This window comes from Lepidochelys olivacea (genome assembly GCF_965140295.1).
Source record: "Lepidochelys olivacea isolate rLepOli2 genome assembly, chromosome: 2".
NCBI classification, from domain to species: Eukaryota; Metazoa; Chordata; order Testudines; family Cheloniidae; genus Lepidochelys; species Lepidochelys olivacea.
The window spans coordinates 178,789,808-178,813,332 of NC_140412.1; the positions used below are offsets into that span (position 1 = coordinate 178,789,808).

Consider the following 23,525-nt stretch of genomic DNA (forward strand, 5'->3'; position numbering starts at 1 on the left):
GCTCACCTTTCTCAGTATAGTTTTTGGATAGATGTGAGACAGTGCTTTTCAATTGTCCTCTTTAATAAAGCACTACTCTCTTAGTGACAACATTAGGTTTGAATGGCAAATGCACAGAGGTATAAAGTAATGTATTTGAATAACTTATCGGTGCTTAAATAAAAAGAAGTTACAAGCAATTTCTACCTTCCATAGCAGGTGAACATTCCACATTGCAACCACCACCACTGTGATGTTCAGTGCAACTGCCTAATCAACTAAACACACTGATCTACAATGTGGACTTCTGTATTTACTGAAGGGGGCGTAAAAGTGATAACCTTACACTAAAAAATCCCCCTCTGGTGGCCCCACAAGCATGCACACTTTCAACGAACACTACCGGAAACATTTTCAAAAGTGCCTAAATGGCTTAGGCTCTTAAGTCACTTTTGAAAATGGGACATCTTGTGGGAAATTTTACCCCACCCTCTACAGATCTGTCAGATTTATTCCAAAAGAGAGTATTCTTTTCGGAAGTATTTTATTTTTTTTGTTACCGAGTTTCTCTATCAATATTCAATTGCTAAAGACTTCTAGACAGTTTTACGTTCTTATGTAATATGTCACACCTTCTAGCTGGAAAGTGTTATACATTCAGAAGTTTTTTTTTTTTTTTTTTTTTTTTAAAGTTAGATGCACAATTGTGAGTGAAATTACCATAACTCTGAGAGGAAGTTGGGTAAATATGTACAAAAATGGCCAAAATTATTCATTCGCATGTAGAATTACCCACTTTGTACACTTAAGATCTATGCATGCATAAGTTAAGCACACAATTACAAGTGAATATTGCATATAGTTTATTTTTTAAAAAGCTTGCTTTCAGACTTTTCAAATTTTGATAAGTGAGATATACAATATATTTGAGTGATTCTAGCATTAAAGTCATACTTTAAGAAACTTCTGCTGCTGCTTCAAAGTCCCAAATCCTTCTAAATACTGTTTAATAAGATCAGTAAATCAACTGTCAAAAAATATAGTTCAGTTAGTAAAAATGTGGAAAAATTGCTACAGCACAATCCTCAACGTTCACTGAACCCTACTCTTACTGAAGAGAAGACGTACTCAATGAGAGACTGAATCAGGAATGAGATGCCAAGCAGCTAACAAGCTTCCAATTAGAAAAGGAATACCTTGTGGCACCTTAGAAACTAACCAATGTATTTGAGCATAAGCTTTCGTGAGCTACAGCTCACTTCATTGGTTAGTCTCTAAGGTGCCACAAGTACTCCTTTTCTTTTTGCAAATACAGACTAACACGGCTGTTACTCTGAAAGCTTCCAATTAGCCTTCCAAATTTAATATGCAGTTATGTTAAAAAAAACTAAAAAGTTTTAATACTGGTTATATTGAGAATATAAAGTAATAATGCTGCTTGTGTTTATACTAAAACCAGCTGTTTAGAATTAAAAAACAAATTTTGTAAGTGAATACATTTTTCACCACCCCCAAAGAACATTCTGAATTTTACCACAACTATGCATTTTAATTATTTGGTAAAAAGAGCTGTTAATGAGCTGTTATCTGTTAATGGCAGCCACAGTGTCACAGCTTAATGGAAGCTACACATAAAAGTTAAACAAGTGTGGCACACACTGAAAAGAACTCTGAGGTACAATTGCATCCATTCACTGTGTAGCAAATGTCTCCATTAAATCATTAAATTTCCCAGCAGGTGCTTAGTTATCCAAACCTGCAATTTTCCTTTAACATGCTAAATATGATAAATAAAATTATAAAAAAGGTATGTTCTTGAATTAGCATGGCTGGCTATTCAACATAAACCACTGGAACCAGGGGCACTGCCATTAAGAGCCAGCTTATTGTTCTGGCACCTACAGTAAACTAAATCTTTAACACTTAAAACACTATTGGGCCTCACTTTCAAAATCAAGCATGAACAAATCAAACTGTTTGCACAAATGGCCATCAGACATGCAACTGAGCTCCTATAGGTGCAATTATCCAATGCGCAAGTGGTATAATGCTTAAGTGTACACCTTCAATTTTGGAAACCAGATTCTGCATGTTACTATTCATACCAGAGAAAATTACTACGAGTAGGAGACATTAAAGTACAAACCTTTAAAAGATACTAAACCATATTACACTCAGCAGCAATTTTCTTAGATACAGGCATGGTGAAGCAATACAATTGTAACACCAGCATGAAATATTTTTAAAATTTCATCAGTCTTTGCATCTGCTCTCAAAAGTTTTAAATTAAACTCCCCTAATTAAAAGTGAGATATCGCAAAGAAAGAACTGTACTTAGATTTTAGCCATTTCTTTTGGAAATGTGAGCAGGAAGTCTATTTTACCCTTCCCAGGTGTGCCATGTTTAAAAATGTGATTTGACTTAAACTTCCCGCTACAGAAAAAAGCATCCCTAGCTCTGATAACCACAGAGATCTATGCTTTAAATATATATATTTAACAGCATGGAGTCATCTTACCTCTCCTCTGAGCTATACAGTCGAGCAAGCCCGAAGTCTGCAAGTTTAATCTGCCCCCTGGTGGAAAGAGTAAAGAATTTTTACTGATTAATCTATCTTTAAAAAAGGAAACAAAGACGACGCAGGGAATTATAGACCAGTCAGCCTAACTTCAACACCTAGAAAGATATTGGAACAAATTATTAAAGAATCAATTTGTAAGCACCTAAAAGTTAACAGGATAATAAATAACCACCAACATAGACTTGTCAAGAACAAATCATGCCAAACCAAGCCAATTTTCTCATTTGACAGGATTATTGGCTTAGTGGACTATGGGGAAGGAAGCAGTAGATATGTTTTATCTTAATTTTAGTACAACTTTTGACCATCCCACGTAACATTTTCATAAGCAAACTAGAGAAATGTGGTCTAGAAGAAATTATAAAAGGTGAGCACATACTGGTTGAAAACCCATACTTGAAGAGTAGTTATCAATGGTTCACTAAGTGGGAGAACATATGAAGTGGTACCCACAAGGATCTGTTCTGCATCCGGTACTAATCAATATTTTTGTTAATGACTTGGATAATGGAGTGGAGAGTATGCTTATAAAATCTGCTCACGATATCAAGCTTAGAGGGGTTGTAAACACTTTGGAGGACAGGATTAGAATTCAAAATGACCCTGACATTTTGGAGAATTAGTCTGCAATCAACAAGATCAAATTAAATAAATGTTCGAAGTACTAAACTTAGTAAGGAAAAATCAAGGCAGGCAGTAGTATTGTTGAAAACTATCTGGGGGTTATAGTGCATCATAACTTGAATATGAGTCAACAATGTGATGCAGATGTGAAAAAGGCTAAAATTCTGGAGTTTAATAATGCGTATTTTATGTAAGACACAGGAGGTAACTGATTCACTTTAATTGGCACTGGTGAGGCCTCAGTTGGAGTACTGTGTCCAGTTCTGGGTGCCACACTTTAAGAGAGATATGGATAAATTGGAGAGTCCAGAGGAGAGCAACAGAAATGACAAAAGGAGAATAACCTTTCTTCATTGGTCAGTTTAACTGGGTATGTTTAGTCTGGAGGAAAGAAGCCTGAAGTGACACCTGATAACAGGTCTTCAAATATGTTAACGATTGTTACAAAGAGGGCAGTAATCAACTGTTCTCTGTGTCCACTGAAAGAAAGACAAGACGTAATCAGCTTAATCTGCACAAAAGGAGATTTAGGAAAACTTTCTAACTGTAAGCAGAGTTAAGCATTGGAATAGGTTTCCAAGGGAGGTTGTGGAATCCCTGTCATTGAAACTTTTTAAGAACAGATTAGACAAATACCTGCCAGGGATGGTCTAGATCAGTGGTAGGCAACCAGCAGGCTGCATGTGGCCCAGCACGGTAATCTGACTGCGGGCCGCGAGACATTTTGTGGATGTTGACCGTCCACAGGGACATGCTATCTGCTGCTGTCCTGTAGCTCCCATTGGCCGGGAATGGCAAACTGCGGCCGCAGGGAGCTGAGAGGGCGATGCCTGCAGATGGTCAATGTCAGCAAAATGTCTTGCGGCCCACAATCAGATTACCCTGATGGGTCACAGGTTGCCTATCAATGGTCTAGATACACCTGGTCCTTTCTGCCTCAGCACAGGGGGATAGACTAGACGGCCTACAGGTCTCCTCCAGATCTATTTTATGATTAAACTCTGAAATTATATTTCTTAGCGCTGGCTGATGAACTTAAGTCCTGATCTTAGTGTTTCCACACAGGTAAAGTAATGTGTAAAACAGCAGGAACAGACCCTAAATTGAATGTTACGAGGTTCAAAGTTGAAACTAGTTTTAAAAGTAGCAATAAGCAACCTAAATAATGAAAGTCTATTATTCTAGTGATAGAAGAAAGTGACACAAATTGCTAGAATTAAGTCAAAGGTTTCTTGGTTAAGCTGTTATTTTATAACTTTGTGACCACTTCAAGTTGGTTATATCCATACCTATTATTTAATAGAATATTTGAACATTTAATATCTCTGTGTAGGAAGTTCTTCTTATGGCAGTAATCCAGTCCTTCCATCAACTGTCTCATAAATGACTTTATGTGATTTTCATTAAAATGAACCAAGCCAGATTCCAGGAGTCCCATCAAGTCATGGTCCATATATTCAAAGACCAGGTAAAATGCACCTAGAAAGAGGGGGGAAATTACAGATTTCATAATATTCCAAAATATCTTATTACTCTACTTTTAAACGTACAGCCTAGTATTCTTCACATACATTAGTGTTCATATTTTTGTAAAATCTGGATAATCTTGGAGATGCACCTTATTTCCAACTGCATAACTGTATTAAAATACAGCTAAAAAAATACGTCCCTATTATTTTTCCATGTAAACAATTGTAATTGTCAGAGATACAGTAAAAACAAAATGCTAATACAGTAGAACCTCAAAGTTCCGAACACCTCGGGAATAGAGGTTGTTCGTAACTCTGAAATGTTTGTAACTTTGAAGAAAAAGTTATGGTTCTTTCAGTTTACAACTGAACATTGACTTAATACAGCTTTGAAACTTTACTATGCAGAAGAAAAATGCTCCCCCCCTTTTTTTTTTTTAAAAGTAGTTTAACACAGTACTGTATTGTATTTGCTTTTTTTTTTTTTTTTTTGGTCTCTGCTGCTGCCTGATTGCATACTTCCAGTTCCAAAAGAGGAGCGTGGTTGCCCGCTCAGTTCGTAACTCTGGTGGTTCATAACTCTGAGGTTCTACTGTACAGAGGATATCTGGATAGAGTTACACTGGCTTCTCCTTCACAAAATACCAATTTTATGCAAAATGGCTTAGCTGGATTAGTATTTCTTCACATGAACCTTGTGAAAACCTTGTAAAAAGTTACATCTAGGGGACAGGCAAGCTAACACTGTGTATTTCTCCGTTGTTATCCTCTGATTTATTTTTAAGCTTGCACTGTGGAATTGTGTCAGGAATGAGCCTACTATTCAGACTGGCAGTGCCTATAAACACAGATCAGAACAAGTCAGAAGAGGAAGCCCGCAAGTCAGCAGCAGCTCTGCAGAGGTCCAGATTTCACATCAGAAGTTAGTTCCCTCACACCTCTAGTGTGGCAAAATCTGGCCCTATCTCATACTGAAAAGTAAAACATCATTCCACAAGTGATTCCATTAAAATCAACGGGACAACTTGTGAATCTGGTTCTTAATACTGAGGAATGCTGAATACGTAGCTTGAAGTGTTAAGGTCAGAAAACAGCATGAATCTCTCTCTAGAACCTATTTCCTTTCCCCCTTCTCTGCCTTGACTCCTACTCAGAGAAGTTCATGGGCTCTCCATAGTGACATTGAGCCCTCCTTGACCAGTGAGAGGGTTGTAATGAAGAAATTATATCCTACAAGTCTCCCTATCCTTGCAAAAGGCCCGCAAGAAAACAGGACCTTCAAGGCTCACCCCTTTATAAAATACTAATATCTACACCAGACAAGAAGTCCCAACAGCCTAGGCTCACTATATAATAATGGTCTCACTTTAGAAGCTAATGAAAGTCTGTAGTTCAGCAACGGGCACTCAATACGCCACATTTAAATAAGGTTAATACCCAAAAGGCGTAACTTGGAGAAAAGTGAAGGGCCCTGACCAGCAAACAGAAGCTTAGTCAGTGTCCTTTCCTTAGCATTTAAGCAGACAAAAAGAGATTACTCCTACTCTAAAGAAAATAATGTGTTAAGAAACTTGAGATCAAATTAGACGAGTGACCCTTTTGGGTACTTCACATGGCTCTCCTGGCATTTGTGGCTTTTTATTAAGCTCCCTTCTTTCTGCCCAATTTCAGGCAGAGGAAGCTGAGTGCTGATTATAGGATAGCCCCTCAACCCCCATGTTGTCACACATCTATGGAGGGCAAGGGAAGTGCTGAGCAAATGGACCAGAGATTACATGATCTTGTCACATCAAGAAGATGGGAGGAAGGTAGGAAGGGAAAGACAGTGTTAAAAGGGAGCTGCAGACAGCCACAGGTCTTCTGACATTGTGTTGCAACATTTGCATAATGTTGAGGTTCCCACACAATGGTATGTAGAGAGCTAGCTGGTTACAAGCTGCTAGCTCCTCATTTCCAAAAGCTAGACTTCATTTAAAACACAGATAAAAATGTTAAAATTTTCCTTACTTGCCATGTAACCAATTGTTGTAGTTGCCACAGGGATATTGTGACCTTAAATAAGAAGGAAGGTGGTACATGAAACACTTAAAATGCAGACCACCCAAAACTTGAACCCACCCTCCACCCCCAACAAAATGCACCGTCATAATGTAAAAACGACAGGATCAGACTAAAATTTCATGATCTAGTGACTTTTTCTAACCACATTTGATGAAATGGTTCATGAACTCTGCAAAGCCAAATACCACTAATCTTGGGAAAATATTTTGTATTCCTGAGTGTATGGAGGATACTAATGCTGGTACCCCATCATATGAATGCCTACTTCCCTTCCTTGCATAAAAGAAGACTACAAGCCCATCACATATGCAGTTAAAAAGCACAAGATCTCATCTCTAAACATATAGTAAAATGAATAACAGGAGCTATCACTGTGAACTTATCCAGTCAGGACTAGTGCCTTTTAAAAATCGAAGCAAAAGAACTACACAAAACTCACATTTCTTTCCCCTTCCTTTCACAAAAGTTAATAAAATGGAAAGACCAGAAGTCCATGTGCTTGCTCCCGCAAAAGAGCTCAGAAGAGGCCCTATTATACAGGGGATCAAGCACCTGGACTGACCCTCGTTTTGGGTGATTTTGCTTTCACTACACTGTTCAAACAACACACCACAATAGATGATATCATCTCAGAAGGATGACAATTATTGTGGGAGCACTGAGAAATAAAACAACAGCATATGAATTAGATATGGACTTGGTGGGTGCTTTAAAATTGTTTTTAACACTCTCCCAATTAAATACACCAGATTCTCACTCCAATTTTTATAATGAATGTAAGATGGGAACAGCAAATATAGTAAAATTCCAATTTTACTCTTCTGACTGTGCTAGTGCAAATCAAAATGGAATGTAACATCAGATTTATGCTTTACAAAATACAACTAAATATCAAATACAGTGTTGTATGCAGATTTAACAGCGTTTCAACTGTCAAGCTGATCTGACTTTCTTTTTCTTGCCTACATGGGAACTGCCAGAACTAGATTACTATGCAATTATATACTGTTGTATTCATAGGATGAGTGACACGCAATTTCATATTGCCATAATCATAAATAGGTTATTACAAATTTGATTTTCAGTATTACTCAAACTGATTTTAGTTTGCTACTGCAAGAAGCATTGGACCAATCCAAATGAAGTGTTTTGTTTGATTCGGTCATAAAAACAAATGTAGGATTATTTTCATGAGGTGGGTGTCATCTCATGGTGAGAGAAAAGTTATTTATGCTACCTGATCATGTCATATTGTGTGGAGGGACAAAGCAGGGAGCCTGCCATCTGCCCTGCTTCTTACCCTTGCATACGCATCAGGGGATGGGCCTGATATTCAAGGCAGTAATTGGGATGGGGAGGAAGGAAGGAGAGAATGAGAACACAAAAGAGGCCTGTAGATGGACAGCAGCCTGTTCACTGCACAACCACCAGTTTCTCCCCATAACCCACAAGACTTGGTAGCTCAGTTCATAGAAGCACCAGGCTTTAAGCATAACCTAGACAAATCCCACATAATTCCCATTCTTATGGGGAACACCAAATGGCAACTATTTTCCCTTTCAAGTTAGGGACCAAGAATTTCAAGAACTGTGGGGTTACATTATTCTTCAAAATAACCCATTCCTCCACACCAGCTTTCCCCATTAGCCACATTTCATAATACAGTGCAATGGCAGCACAAAGTCCCACTACACTAAATTTCATGAAATCCAAATAAGTAATTTGGAGTAACCAGTTTATTTGATTTATACATTGCTCATCTTAGTGCCTGCTACGTTAAGGATCTGAACTGCTTCCTAAGTACCTATGGGGAGGGAGGCAACCAATAGTCTGGAAGAGAGTATTCACAGAGCGATGTCTTTGCCCAATTTCCTTCACTAATACCATGCAGCTCATCTCCGTTCCTTCTGAGATAAGCTTCCTCAACATCACTGGGTGTTGATGGAGAAGCAGCTGGATAGTGGTAATAATGCTCAGTTTTGAACATGGGATAAGAGACAGCAACTGAATCTATTAAGGAGGTACATGATATAAAGGAGACTTGGGTAGACAGAAACCATCCTTGTCTTATTCGTTTTATTAGCATCTGGGGAACTCGTTTTTTAGACCCTGGGTATGCCTACACTTTAATAAAACACCTGCAGCTGGCCCATGTCAGCTGATAGGCTCATGGAGCTGGGCTTTAGAGCTATAAAAGTGCAGTGTTTGGGAGGAGGGTCCCACAGCCCGAACTCCAGCCCCAGCCATCATGTCTACACTGTCATTTTATAGCCCCACAGCCCAAGCCCTCTGACACGGGCCAGCTGTGGGTGTTTTACTGCAGTATAGACATACCTAGTATTTTTCAAGAGATGCTGATCTGAGACTTTAAAAGGAGATCTCACTTTCTGGCTCTTTTATAATTAGAGCACCTGTTTTTTATTTCCATTTTAGGGGCTCTGTCAGTGGTAAAAAGCAAAAGTTCCTATTACCAGATCACCAACTGAGCTGGAATATGATGCTTTAAGGTGTGTATGCAAGATGGATGTGACTATAAAAATATCACTAGAGTGGTTTGTAGTGTAGGAAGGATCCACCTGGGAGCTGAAAAACCTGGCAAGATGTCCTCCAGGGATCTTCAAGACAGACACATTTACTCCTATTTTTTTTCTCTTTTTTCTTTCTTTCTTTTTTTTTTTTAAAAACACTGGGGTAACTGACTTGGGAGGTCTGACATAAGCTGGACACCAAACCATGCATTTTTGCCAGAGTATGGAAGACTGTGTTCCCATTCATTGGTGGAAGTAGTGCTTAGAAAGTCTGAACAATTGAGAGTACTAAGCCAGTATGAAATAGTATTTTATGAGGAAAAAATGGGGATTACTCAGATCTAATCAGACACACAGATTAGATCTCCTGAGTGAATGGTGTGGAGAGACCAGAGTCTATTAGTAACATTTTCTAACAAACTAAATTAGAGAAAAACCTGTAAACATCTCTCGATAAAGTGATTTTCCTGTAAGCCCCTGGAACCAGTTTGCTGAAGTACAAAACGAGCTTTTGATAGCAATAGCCTCTTCTGCAAGTGCAGAGAGAATATTTTCTTCATTTCAGTTTGTTCAATTCATGCAGTTCAATGACTAATTCCTTCAAAACTAAGAAACCAACTGGAAGTTGAACAAGCCAGAAAGATTTTAATTCACAGATTAGAAAAGGAAAACAAGCTAAGTGGGAGAGGATAGGATGTATTCGTTCTAAAATCTGGAAAAAAAGCAGTTCAATTCACTAACTACAGATACTTTATTTAATAAATCAGTTAGTTTAAAACGTAAAATATGGTTTGATGAACTTTTGCATAAGCATTCTCCCCCCCTCCCCCCTTCAAGGTAGTTTTACTGAATTTTTAAAAATGTAAATGCTTTTTTGTGCATTTTTAATTTAATTTGAATTTCCATCCACATAGACCTTGACACAAATCACAAGTAAAAAGTTAATCTAGTAAATAAGAATGCATCATTCACCATTTCTAACAATAACAATGTTAAAAATCAGAATCTGAATAAAGGTAAATTAAGTCACATGATTGCTTAAATAAATGTGTATAGCTACAGCATCTCCTCCTGGCTGGCAAAAAGAAGCATCAAATTTAGTGTGAAGTCTATGCGGAATTGTAAATCAATGTTGTAAATCAAGAACCAATTTATAACTAAAAAGTACAAATGATTTAGATTAAGGTTTATTTCTTGGTGATTTAAATCATCACTAAAATCAGTGACTTAAATCAATCCACCCTTGTTGCAGCTGTGAGGGCTCAGCGCTGCTGCAAATCAGACACCAGGATCTCAAGTCAGGCACCCAGAAATGAGGAACACACAATTCATGACTGCGTATGACAAGTTTAGTTTCAGAAACTTGCCCAGAATCACACAGGAACTCTGGGACAGAGGCAGAGATAGAATCCAATAATCCAGGGCAGGATTCAACTGCTTTAACCATGACACCTCCTTTCTTTTCCTGTGCTACCCTCCCTCTTTCACTTCAGATCTTCCAACTTCTGCAACAAATGAAGCAGATAATCTCCTTCATTATACAACCCTGTATAATGCAGGTCTATGCTGTGCACCGAATGAGGTAGGGGTCCCGTGGAATAAACAGTATGTGATCATGTAATTAAAAACTATCAAAATGCACAGGCACAAGGGAGCTGAATTAAGGTTGCACAGACAAACTTAATTCTGGCATTTCGTAACTATGGAGCGCTTAACTTTGCAACCTTACTGTCCTTTTAAGGTTATTTGTGTGTGCGTAATTCCAGTTTCTAAAAAACAAAACTGAAAAAAACCACCAAATCCCACAGGAATTCCATGCTCTGGCATCATAGTCACCCACATTGATCACCAGCAGGGTTGGAGTCTTTAGATCAGCTGCACAGACCTCTACTACTTGAGCAAATGGAGTAAATGGGAGGATGGCAACTTGGTACTGTTATGTGGACCAGCACTACAGGTGGATGAGAGAGAAACTTTGCCCGAGAGTTTCACAGATATTTGCTGACAGCACAGGAATGGTAAGTCAGAGATCTTGGATTCCAGTCCAGGCTCTGGAGGGGAGCATTCTCCAGTAGGCATAGACTCTTCTGCCTGTTCCCCTCAAGCGACTCCAACACTGTCCCCTCCAACCAGTCCCTTTCCCACCCAAGCTCCTTGTCTCTTCTCCGATCCAGTGCCAGTAACCACTCCTTAGGCTTCTCATCAGTTTCAGTCTTGTTGCCCAGCCAGACCTAGTTTCCCTCCACCCCCACCCGGTGCCACATCTGATGCCTACATCCCCCAACTTAGCCTCCAATCACTTGCCCTCTCCTACTACCCATGATCCCCACCCCCACTGGCTCCCAGTCTCAATCTTCTCATCAAGTTTTAGTGCCCCTCCCCCAATCCAACTCAGTAGCCCAATCTCTTTGCCCAGACAGTGCCAGTTCTCTCCCCCCACGCCCAGCTCCTCATCAGATCTGTCTCCCCACCTCCATTTCCTCCTTTCCCTCAGGTTCCTCATACAATGCTAAGCTCTCACATTGCAACAGATGAGAGTAATGTTTTCTTCTATCTCCAGTTGGCTAGGAGACTCCCTCCCATCCTGGTGGATGAAGACCTGGCCTAATTTATTTATGCCTTTGTCACCCCCAACCAGATTACAACAATGTGACATACTGTGCAAGAAACCTTCAGCACCTGGGACGCTCCAACAAGTACAAAATGCCACAGCGCATCTCCTCAGCTACCATGAGCACATCACACCTGTTCTCCCTCTCTACACTGGCTTCCCATATAACTCTGAATCAAAATCAAGGACTTGGTCCTTATCTTCAAAGCATTGTCCAGAATACTTAAAAGACCAGCCCCAGAGAACCTAAAACTCTAGATCAAAGGCCATCATCGAAAATTTTACTCCTCTGGCACAATGGAACTCTCAACAATAAAAGTAAATCTTGTTTGTGTGGGAAACAGAATGTTCTCGAGGGGCGGTCCAACAACATGTAACAGAAGTGTAGTTAATGCTGCTTAATGCACTACTGAAAAGGCACTTGTACATTACAGTAACTCCTCACTTAATGCTGTAGTTATGTTATTGAAAAATGCAACTTTAAGCAAAATGATATTAAGCTAATCCAATTTCCTCATAAGAATTAATGTAAAAAGGGGGGTGGGAGGTGGGTGTTTAGGTTCCAGGGAAATTTTTCTCACCAAAAAAATCTCTCTCTCTCTCTATATATATATACATACACACACACACACACACGAGTATATGTTTTAAACAATGTAATACTGTACTCAACAATGATGACTGTGAAGCATGGTTGAGATGGTGGAATCAGAGGGTGAAAGAGGGTCGATTGTCCAGCTGCTCCTCTTGTTGTTCTTTCCGAAGTGCCGGGGGATGCTCAACCCCCTGCTATGCCCCAAGCCAGCCTCCATTCCACCCCTTCCCCAAGGCCCCACCCCTGCTCTGCTCATCTCCTCTCCCCCAGCCTCCTGAACTCCACAAAACAGCTAATTGCTGCAGGCGGGAGGCACAGGTTGGAAGGGGGGAGGCTGCACACCTCCCACCCCAGTAATCAGCTGTTTTGTGGTATTCAGGGGGGGGGAAGGCAAGGGAGAGGCTGCCCACCGCATCCTCGCTCCTCCCCCCTCTCCTCCAGAATGCCATGAAACAGCTGATTGCTGCAGGAAGGAAGTGCAGGGAAGGAGGGGGGAGTTGCTGATCCACAGGGCCTCCAGCGGGAAGGAGGTGCTGGAGGGGAGCTGATAGGGGGGCTGCTGGACCACTCTGGTTCCAAGCCTCCACAGCCAAACAATGTTATAAGCAAAAATCGCGCAACTTTAAAGAAGTATATTCTCTAATAGATCAGTGACGTAACGACGAAACAATGTTAACCGGGACAATGTTAAGTGAGCAGTTATTGTACGGTGCTGAACATGGTATAAAACCTGTACAGAACAGAAACCAAACTAAGTTCTCCAACCCTAAATTTTCCTCCCAGACCCAGTCACCTCCCAGTCCCCTCACAGCTCCCAGTCCCCTTGCTTAGCCAATATCAGTCTCCCCGAGCACCCTAGGTGCCAGTTGTCATCCCCTGTTCATCATAATCTACTCCCTCTTGTCCCTTCTGCATTTGAATCGAGCAGTTTTCTCCCCCATGATGCCTCGTCCCATCAGGGGAGTCATTAAAAGCACAGGAGAGAGTATCCCAGCTCTCAGTTGAGGTGGCCAGATTTTGCAAGGTACACAGCTGCAACTGCAAAGAAAGAGCTGTTCAGCCCTGGGAATTTAGCTGCTAAAATCTTAAGAAGCCTCTGTTGAGCATGTGCAAACAGATTTTTCAGAGGCTTATCACTTGGCCACATTTGGGCAGATTTTCATTGGAAGGGTAAAAGGCACAACCCTGCCGAGTCCTTGCTCCAAAACATGAGCTGTTCAAAGGAAGTCTGCCAAAATTTAATATGGGCAAAACTATGTATTTTCTCCTAGCCTCATTCTTGGGAATAGGTAAACCATTTTGGCTGGAATTAAAAAAAAAATTAAAATTAAAATTAAAAATTAAAAAATTAAAAAAAAAATCAATCCAAGGCAGACATCCAGCATGGAAAATTGCATCCCAACTGGTTAAAGCCTGACCAAATTATAGGCAACTGAAAACAAGAGTCTTATAATGGGAAGAGTGGGGCAACCTAAATAGTAGGTGGTGCTATCCTCATGTTTCTAAGTCCCTTTGCATTATTTCTCTGCCCTTGGTGCTCACAATGCTTTCTAAATTAATACTTTAAGTTTAGTTGGTCCTTCCAAATCTTTAATAAAATTAAAGCTAGATCTATTCCCAATATTTGTAGTACCTTTCTAGGCATCTTCTCCCAATTTGATATTTTACCATTTATTATTTTGCTTTGTTTATGGTCCTTCAGCCAATGTTCAGTCCATGTAACAGCGAACATTTACAAACCTAGTTGTAAAATCAATTCAGATAAGATTTCATGACATTAAAAACTGTACTCAATACAAACATATCACATATTTAGTTTCCCTTTCACTCACTCATTTTGAAATTCTGCCTAAAAGAATTGAGTTTGCTTGATAATTTCTTCATAAATTGGTGTTGCTTATTACTTATATTTCTGTAATCCTCTAAATTGTTAGCATTTTCTTCTTAACATTTGTTCCTTTTTTTAAAAACAGAAATAGTTAGACTTTTGGGATAGTAATGGTCAGAATTTTGTTTAACACTAGCACTCCATTGCTTTTCTCCAGTTGTCCATAGCCTCTATGGTAGTCAAAGACTTTTCAGAAATACTGATTTGTACCAGATTAGAAAGTCTTCCTATTAGGGAAGATGGCATTTGGGAGCCTTCATGTTTAATCTCAATAACTCTCTCTGACTGTTCATCTACAAGAACACTGGTGACACATTTGGAGAGATATCTCTGGAAACATGGAGACTTGCTCCCTGGAATAAGGTGTCAGCTATCAATTTTCTTTGGCTAGTCAGGTTTAAATTCCTTGCTCTGATATGACTTCCCCATTTTTATTGGCCAGATTGGTCATCTTCCTACGAGGAAGAGATTTTATATAAAGTAAAAGCTTTGGTATCCAGCATGTTGGAGGAATGGGAGTTGCCAATAAGTAAAAAATTCTGTTTAACTAAGAGGGAGAGAGTTTGGGTGTGGGTGGGAGCTCAGGGCTGGCGGTTGGGGTGCAGGAGGGAGTACGAGGCGTGGACTCTGGGCTGGAGTTTGGGTGCGGGAGGGGGCTCAGAGCAGGGGGCCAGGGCACGGGAGAGGGTGTGGGGTGCCAGATCTCTAGCTAGGTGGCTCTGCGCGCTTTCTCCACCCCACCCCAAGTGCTGGCTCCATAGCTCCCATTGGCTGGGAACCACGGCCAATGGGAGCTGCGGGGACAACACCTGCGGGTGGGGGAAGCACGCAGAGGTGTCTAGCTGCGCCTCCGCCTAGGAGCAGCAGGGACATGTCGCCACTTGTGGGGAGCCGCCTGAGGTGAACAGCGCCTAGATCTGGCGCCCTGCATCCTCCCACACGCTCCGAACCCCTCGTGGTCATTCCTCCAATTAGGAGCAGCAGGGACATGTTACCACTTCCAGGGAATCACACTGAACCAGGTAGGGAGCCTGCCAGCCCGCGCCAACCAAACTATAAACTGAACTTTCAATGAAGATCAACAATGCTGGTTAAAAGAGCTTTCCGATTGGTAAAGTGAAGGATAACACTGCTTTTACTGTATATGTTTAATCTCAATAGGCCTCTACGCCGGTTCATCTACAGGAACACAACAGGAGGCTCCTCAATTAGGGCTGGGGAACATAATGTTGGAGAGCCTACTGTTGTGTTCTTGTAGATCCCATATGAGAAAGCAAAGGGGAGAGATGTTTTTTATTACCTGAACAGATCCATAACTCTTGTATCTGCTCTATGCTAGCCCATTCCCCCTACCAGTACTACGGGAAGCACTAAATAGCCAATATAATGACCAGACTGCGAAAAAACGCTTTTCCTCGTGACCCTTCGAACACCATGCCTTCACTAAGTTCTGCAGTTCCTAACAGACTTCATATTAGCCCTGGGAAGCCTGGGTAACGTTACTTACAATGGGAACAGAGAGACAGCTCTGCAGTGAAGTATTCTCTGATGATTGCATGACTGCTGTCAGAGAATTCTCACAAGCTTTCAGAAAGACTACAGAACTGCCTGATAGCTGGAAGAAAGTAACCAGTCATACAACAAGTTCATAGGGACTTTGTTCTGTGAGTCAAAAATCAGAACTGAGAGGTAAAAACCTTCTCAGAAGTATAGTCAGTGACTACCTTGCCAAAGTAGCAGCAGCAATAAGCCCAGTACCACCATGAAGCCAATATGCTTCAGGTTAGCCTAGTTTCTAAATGGAGTTTCCAGAAGCAAGGAATCTGTCAGTCAGATTTGCTTCCTAATCAAAATCTCTCAAACCAGGATTCACTCTCTTTTTGGGATATCATTGTGTTGCTCAACTATTTAATCTTAATTCCTCTTGCAGTTTAAGTGGTTTAGCTGTAAAATCAGCACGTCTTCTGGTTTCTAATGCCCAGCAAGATCATCAGAAGTGACTTCTGAAAGCTAATAAACTTTGGATAAGGAAAAATCTAAAGGCTACAAATTTTCCTAATTTAAGCAGACAGTAATCCTATAGCACTGCAGATTAGCAAGAACCAAGAACATATACCCCCTCCTGTCTCAAAATGCACATTGGCAAATAGAGGTTTAACACTTGGTATGGACACTTTTTCTAATAGCTGAAGGCTTCGGAAAACCATTCCGATACCATCAGTTTTGAACTGAATCCCATGAAAAATGCAGGCTTAATTGTTGTTACATTTGGGCTGTGATAATCAAGCAATAATTTGTGTTTCATTGCAGTTGAATTAAGGAAATTTAGTAAAGACCACACTAACTCCCTCCACTGTGTTCAGCAGAAAATGAAAGTAAGCATATGCACCAAGAAGACCAGTATGATAGCTAGGTTAGCCATTTGAAAGTCAGCTATTTAATTAAAGGGTCTTTGTATTCTCAACAGCCCATCTCTTGGAGAACACAGAGATTGTTCAAAACTCTACTGTATGCCGTAAGTAGAAAAAATTGGTTTGAAAATTAGGAGTGGCTGCCCTAGCTGGGGAGAAAGGGCACGTGCTTGAAGAGTTTGCAGAGTGAAAATGACTAGGGCTGACTGACCAGGGGATGTCAGAATATGCAAGAGCTTTTTAGGCCTACTCTACACCTAAACTTTAGGTCAACTTAGCTATATCGCTACGGGGTTTGAAAAATTCACACCCCTGAGACAGACAGTTAAGCCAATCTCAGTTAATGGAAGAATTCTTCTTTCAACCTAGTTACTGCCTCTCAAGGGGGTGCTATAGCAAGTGTCTACACTATAGCAGTATACCTATAATGCAACTGTACCACATAGAGCTTGTAGAGTAGACGTACCCTTTAGACACATAAGATCTCTATTTTCTCTGTAACCAAAGCTATGGGCTGGTCCACCTCGCTACACCACTCAGTGGTGTGAAAAATTCTTCTGTTAATCTAGCCTCCATCTCTGTGAGGTAGATTACCTACACCAATGGGAGAACCCCTCCCATCAGCACAGGTAATTTCACACAGATATCCCCAAAGACAAGAAAAACCCATAACCTCTAAAGAGAGGTAATGAAGGGTAAATTGTTTCTGGAATGCACCTCCCTCTCTCAAGCTGTGGCTACACTACACTACACAGCTTTTAGCTACATGGCCGTGTGGACGTGTGTGTGTGGGAGGGGCTTTTTTAAGCACCTCTGAACAACAAAAGTTTTGTCCTTCAATTGGCAGTGGAGACATGCCCTCAGAGTCAGTCAAGGGACATGAGCAGAGATTTATACTTTCAGCCAGCCATACTGCCATCAGGCTGCAGCAGGCAAACACAAAGAGAAGCCAAAAAAACAAAGATGAGAGCTGGTCATGGTGTCTGTCACAAGGGCCCACACAGTCAATGTGAAGTATTTTCAGCTTTATATTTGTGACCTGCTTTATTTAGATAACAGGATGTGTTTTATAGGTGGGGCAGTAACAACCCGTATATTAAGATTGCCTAATATTTTCCATTACACATTTGAATTTTTTTAAGAGCTCTAGTAACTCAATGATTTGCAACAGCACTTGGAATTTTGGCAAGGGGGCAGCCCTGGGGTAAGTGAGGTGCCTTTTGCTGTTCCCATGAAAATCCATTTGGATTTGGCCCACTTAAAAGATCTGAAATGATCCTGTTCCATCTGTGTTTTGCACAGTACAACTTGCTGAAAGCCTACTATTAAAATTCTTTAACATTCCATTAGCAACGCACATGCATCAACTCACTATTTTCTTTCAGCATGCCACATAGACCTGTAACTCCTGACAAGACACACAAAATGTATCCTCCTATTTCTCCTCCCTATATCTGAACACTCAATTGCCGGGGTGGGGAGAGGAGTGTGACCTGGGCTGGGAACCAGGAAGCAATGAGTTTTAGATTTCTTCTAAATTGCTGTTAATAATTTGGTGCCCTTCACAATCATTATTGAGCAAGGCCTCATGCTCCACTGTCAGGTCACACAAGGAGGAAACAGAACTCTGATCTTTGATATAGCTGACGCAACTCTCACCCACTTCAGCATACAGCCTTTCAGAAAGAATCAGCCAAATCTATGTTCTTGGCTATGCTGTCTAAAATGGGGCTACTCATACATATGCAATCTTTAAATGTCAAGTAGGTGGAGTTAATTTTTGATCTAAAGAGACAGATGAATACATATATAAAAATAATTCTTATATTCCCATCAAAACAGAATTACCTATTCTTAAAAACAAAGATTCAGTTTTACCAAGAAGTGGTCTATAGTTTGGCATTTTCACTAGTTTGACACACTAACACATTCAAAACCAAACCTGCAAACTAAAACCAGAGGGTATAACAGCATCCGAAAACATCTGCATGTGCCTCACTCTTTTACATGTTAGTTTTAAGCATTAGGTTATTCTTTTTAATTTTTTTTTTAAATCAAACTTTAACCCAAAGCATTTTTAGAAGATCAAGATAGTAAGTCTATTACTGGAAAAGCAAATTCAACTGTCTCTTCACTGCAGGGACTTCTATGCTGTATATCTTGAACAGGATACATAATTTAAAGTAATTCTTAACAATGGTTATTTTTTAATTTAAGAATCCAAGTTTAAAATCAGTTTTCACAGTACACTATCACAAACTGTAAGAATGTACTTGTTCTAGCTCCATGCTCAGTCAGGACTGTGATTTGGTTACAACTTCTCACCAATAAAGTTCATCTCATAAACTATAATCCATGGGGAAATAGAGCGAAGCAGTAACCCAAAAAGCAAATTTCTGACTGCAACCTCTTCTCTCACAGCCTGCAACAGTAAGAGAGTCTTGTATACCCTTTTGCCAATACTGTCTGTTTATGAAAAGGTGGTTGTCAGACTAATTCTGCTCAAGCTACTTCACAGAAATGCAGTATTGGAAAACTGTCCAAATTCACATTAGTATTTTAACAGATGAACAGTTCTCTTTGTTATAAATACCAAATACAAACTGGAATCAGTACCACAAATACAAGCTCAGCCCAAAAAAAGGATTAATTTGATAGTACCAAAACATGTGCTAGGCACTTTACAGAAAGAAACCGTCTCTGTCCTAAAGAGCTTACGATCTAATTTTAGATGCGGCACACGTGAGTGACAGAAGAGAGAAGAAAAAGATGCTTTCAGCAATAAGACGGTCACAATAGTGCAAGGCACAGTAGGCTGAATGATCACCCAAACACCTGTTTTCATGAGCTAAGTAGGGATCAGTCTGATTAACAACTGAATAGAAAAAAAACCATGGAAAATCTAAGTTACCTGCTAAAAATGGCATGTGTCCGGGGCACGCCCTTCACTACCACAGACACGACTGAACCCTGGTGGAAGTATTCTCTTTTGGGTGACACACAAAAAACAGTGTCTTGGGTTATTACTGCCCCTAGAGGGCTTCTCGCAAGAGTAGGGATTTTAACCTTGGCACCGTAACCAAATTCATGCTACTACTTTCTGTCTAAACAAAATGTTACTCGATGTGTCAACTGGATGTATAACATATTCATCTTTTCCTATCTTATCTGTTATGCAATGCTGCTGCACTGTACTAAACAACTTCCACACTCCTTTCAAAGGAGACTGCATTTTGATGATGGATGAAATGACTATATGTTCACTGATTTAGATTTTAGAGGCCCCTGGGATTCTTTGATATTCAAGAACTATATAAAAAGGGAACTTTTCTTATGACCAATTTCTTCTCTGGGTTCAGGAGTCTACTGGCACAGAACAGAAAAGTAGCTCCTCCTCTATAGATTCCTAACTAATCAACAGAGATGAGTCTACGCCAGTGGAATCTAGGACAGCAAAGAATTGGTGGTAAGAAAATTCTCCTTTATGGGGCCTGGCTCAATTAGCACAGAACAGACTGGATCTATTTAACATTCCCCATTAAGACTTAGGGAGAAGAAAACAATTTCATAGGTACCCAAATCAGTGTGGATAAAAATCAATGATTTCTTTTATTCAAATCAAATTTTTTGATACAATGCTTTTTGAGGAAAATCTAAAGATAAAGATATATTATATAGCTCAAAGATATCTCATCATGGAATAAGGATTGTAAATTCTAATTCTATAATATGAGACAATATATTCATGTAATGTTTAAGAAAAGTTTTGTAAATGAGTTCCAGTACTTCATGGATTAGGGACCCAGTCTTATGGGGTTCCCACAGGCTTCAGTATAGATTATTTAGGTTAATCTTTCTATCTACCCAATGGGACTCAGTGCTCAGTCTAGAAGATACCATCAGAGATGCTTAGTTTTGCAGTTCTCAGACTGTGGATGTGTGTCTCCAGAGGTAACATGCTTGTTAACAAAATAAATATATAGAGGTGAGAAATAACAGACCTCAATTCTATTGTTCCTCTGCAAATCTGTGTATACAGAGTCAATCCCTTACCTCTCTCTAAAAGTGCAAAGTTTCAAAAAGTTCAATGAATAGAAGATTGTTGGGGTGGAATAGGAGAAGAAGTCTGGAGATAAATGTGAGAAGGGAGGGACATATGCTTGTTTTGTTAAAATATTATATGTTTGCTGTTGAAGAAAAAAATCCAGAATACTTAACGTTGTTGTTTTAGTTAAATAAAACAATTTAAATGTCTGTCTGGTGATGTTCTCCTCCTAATACAGCATGGAAAGAAAATCTTCCAAATATTAATGATTAACCTGTTGAATTGGAGATAGTTCACCTCCCAATGTCTTCATAAATATCTGCTTCAGTTACCTTTGGTAAATGAAATAACCAAACAAGCATTCATTTTCTGATATAACTGTAAAACTAATCTGAAAAATTTTCAAAATAAATCACTCTTTAAAAATGTATAATCTTTTAATCACTTCTAAAAATGAAACCTACATTTATCTCTGAGTTGTGAAGAATATCTATTAAGATTATAACAAGAATGCACTTTTCTACAGAAAACCATGATTAAATCGAGTCTTCCTGACAAATGATTTAAATCAAATCCACTCTGACCCAAATTTCCTAAAATGACATTTTCTCAGCCAAAAATTTTAAACAGAAAGACACCTATTGCTTGGAGACCCAAACAAGCCAGGGATTACTGGCTTGAGAACAGTCTGGTAGATTACTGCATGAAAGATAGCTCCAAAAATGGAATGACCAGCTCTATTGTCAGATTTACACTCGCGAAAAGCACAACAGCCCTGTTCAAATTTCCCTACCTTAGCCTTACTGCTCTCTGCTTTGAAAGTTGCTGTAGCTCAAGAAAAGCGAACAGAGAATATAAAAGTTTGTAGGCCTCTGACATTCAAGAACAAATCCATCTATCTTACTAATAAATCCATCTGTCCTTTGGCCTTCAAAGAAGGCCAATTTATACATCATTTTGCCCTTTTGCTTCCTTCTGTCATCTGCACTCATATCAATTCCAAAAAATGAAATCACAAGCCAAAAATAACCTAGGCCGGTAAGGAAAAAGTTTTCCCTAATGGAATGAGGATGCAGTATTCCAGTGAGGCAGGAGGAAACAAGGAGAGCAGAGTGGAATCTAAACTGGACTCCAAAGTGACAGCTTCCCATTGTCTGTCTTGTCAATCTACATATAACAAGCATCTTCACATCTGCTCCAATAGTGTAAAATAAAGTTACATTTATTCTGTTCTGAGACAGTTTATAATACTCCAAAAAGCAATGGTATTTCTGTGTTTGTTAAATAAAGGGCTTGTACAGAGAACAAGTAACGTTGCTGAAAGGTTACTATCTATAAAGGCAGTTTTTAAGTAAAAGCTCCACTTGCAGATACTGAATTAATATTTGCTTTAAGAATGGGACTGCAGAGAAGTAGTTGCCCTGTGCGTGTGTACATACCTTTGTCCTTCTTGAAGTCCAAAGCATCCTCCTTATCTGTCACTATTTCCTTCATGTTGATAATGCTTTGGTGGTTAAGCTGTCGAAGAATCTTAATCTCCCGAATAGCTGTAATTGGAAAACCTTCCTTTTCATTATCCAGACGTACTTTCTTTAGTGCCACCATTTCTCCTAAGAGAAGGTTTAAATATTAAAAACATGAAGGACAGCACTCAAACAAATGAATTTCAGATTTTTCTGTCACTCAATATATCTTTTGAATTACAATATTTAAAAAAAGATGTCAATCATTCATGTTCCCGTATGTGCACCTGCACTAAAAAAAAAAAAAAAAAAAAGTAAATTCAGGTCCATGTTAAGAAAAACACTCACAGCTCAGACACCAAATCTTTTGCAGAAGTGAAACTATAAGACAACTTTCTCACAACTACTAAATAGCCTTCTTCCTTCTTTCTCATCTGCAATCTGATCTGCCTCCTTGGGTTTCCAATCACTACGCCTACACACAAGAGCGAGAGTCAACAGCATCTCTACATTTAAAGGCCTACGTATGCTGCAGACTTCATATTACAGGACACCTGAGGTCGGGAAATGAAGGGAGGTTCTTTCTTGCATCTTTTTTCCTTATGATAAGCAATACATCTAGCACATTTGTAATGTAGCAAAGAATACTAATATAAAGTGAGATGATCAAGCAAACAAGAAAATAAAATATACATCAGGAAACTTAATCTCAAAATACTGCTTATTGTAAGGTGCTGACCAAAATGTTCTTTGATACCCCATTGTTGGTGTTCTGAGAAAGCCATAAAATAAACAGATATTGCAAAACTTGTAACTGCCTATTTCAGCTTTTAATTAAACTATTACACCATAAATGAGAATTATCTGACATACTATAGGAAAAGCAACCTTAGAGATCACATTTCAGGGTGTCATTGTACAGGAGGCCTTCCCCCTTTATATTATTTCAGGTAGTAGCTATGAAGGTGCAAGGAGGAGAAACTGCGAAGTTCCAGAATATACCCTTTGTTCAACAGCTTCTTTCATCAACAGTTCCTACAAGCATTACTGCTGTGCCTCTCTCTTTTACCATCTTCAAGGCACGAAAGCTGAAGTAGGAAATTGGCCAAAAATACCTACAACCTATGCTTCTAGCAATAACCTGCAGTTACATGATGTTAAGCAGCATAGGGAAACTACTACTACTACTACTACTACGGAGAACTACCAGGATCAAAACCCAACACAATTCTGAAGAATTTTCCAAGATGAGAAGGGCAGAAAAGCATA

The 23,525-nt window shown here is 39.6% G+C and overlaps 1 protein-coding gene across 2 annotated transcripts in view; it reads right to left on the reverse strand.

The window, feature by feature from the left end:
* CDK13 (cyclin dependent kinase 13) overlaps positions 1 to 23,525 on the reverse strand; it is a 55,667-nt gene that overhangs the window by 12,616 nt on the left and 19,526 nt on the right. Inside the window, exons 5-8 of one of the 2 annotated variants that reach the window (XM_084621184.1) lie at positions 22,233 to 22,403; positions 6,662 to 6,706; positions 4,475 to 4,664; positions 2,499 to 2,555 (exon numbers count right to left, since the gene is read on the reverse strand). In XM_084621184.1, the coding sequence (XP_084477310.1) occupies positions 2,499 to 2,555; positions 4,475 to 4,664; positions 6,662 to 6,706; positions 22,233 to 22,403 (463 nt within the window). The remainder of the gene's footprint in view (positions 1 to 2,498; positions 2,556 to 4,474; positions 4,665 to 6,661; positions 6,707 to 22,232; positions 22,404 to 23,525) is intronic. The other variant, XM_084621185.1, reaches the window with a different exon arrangement.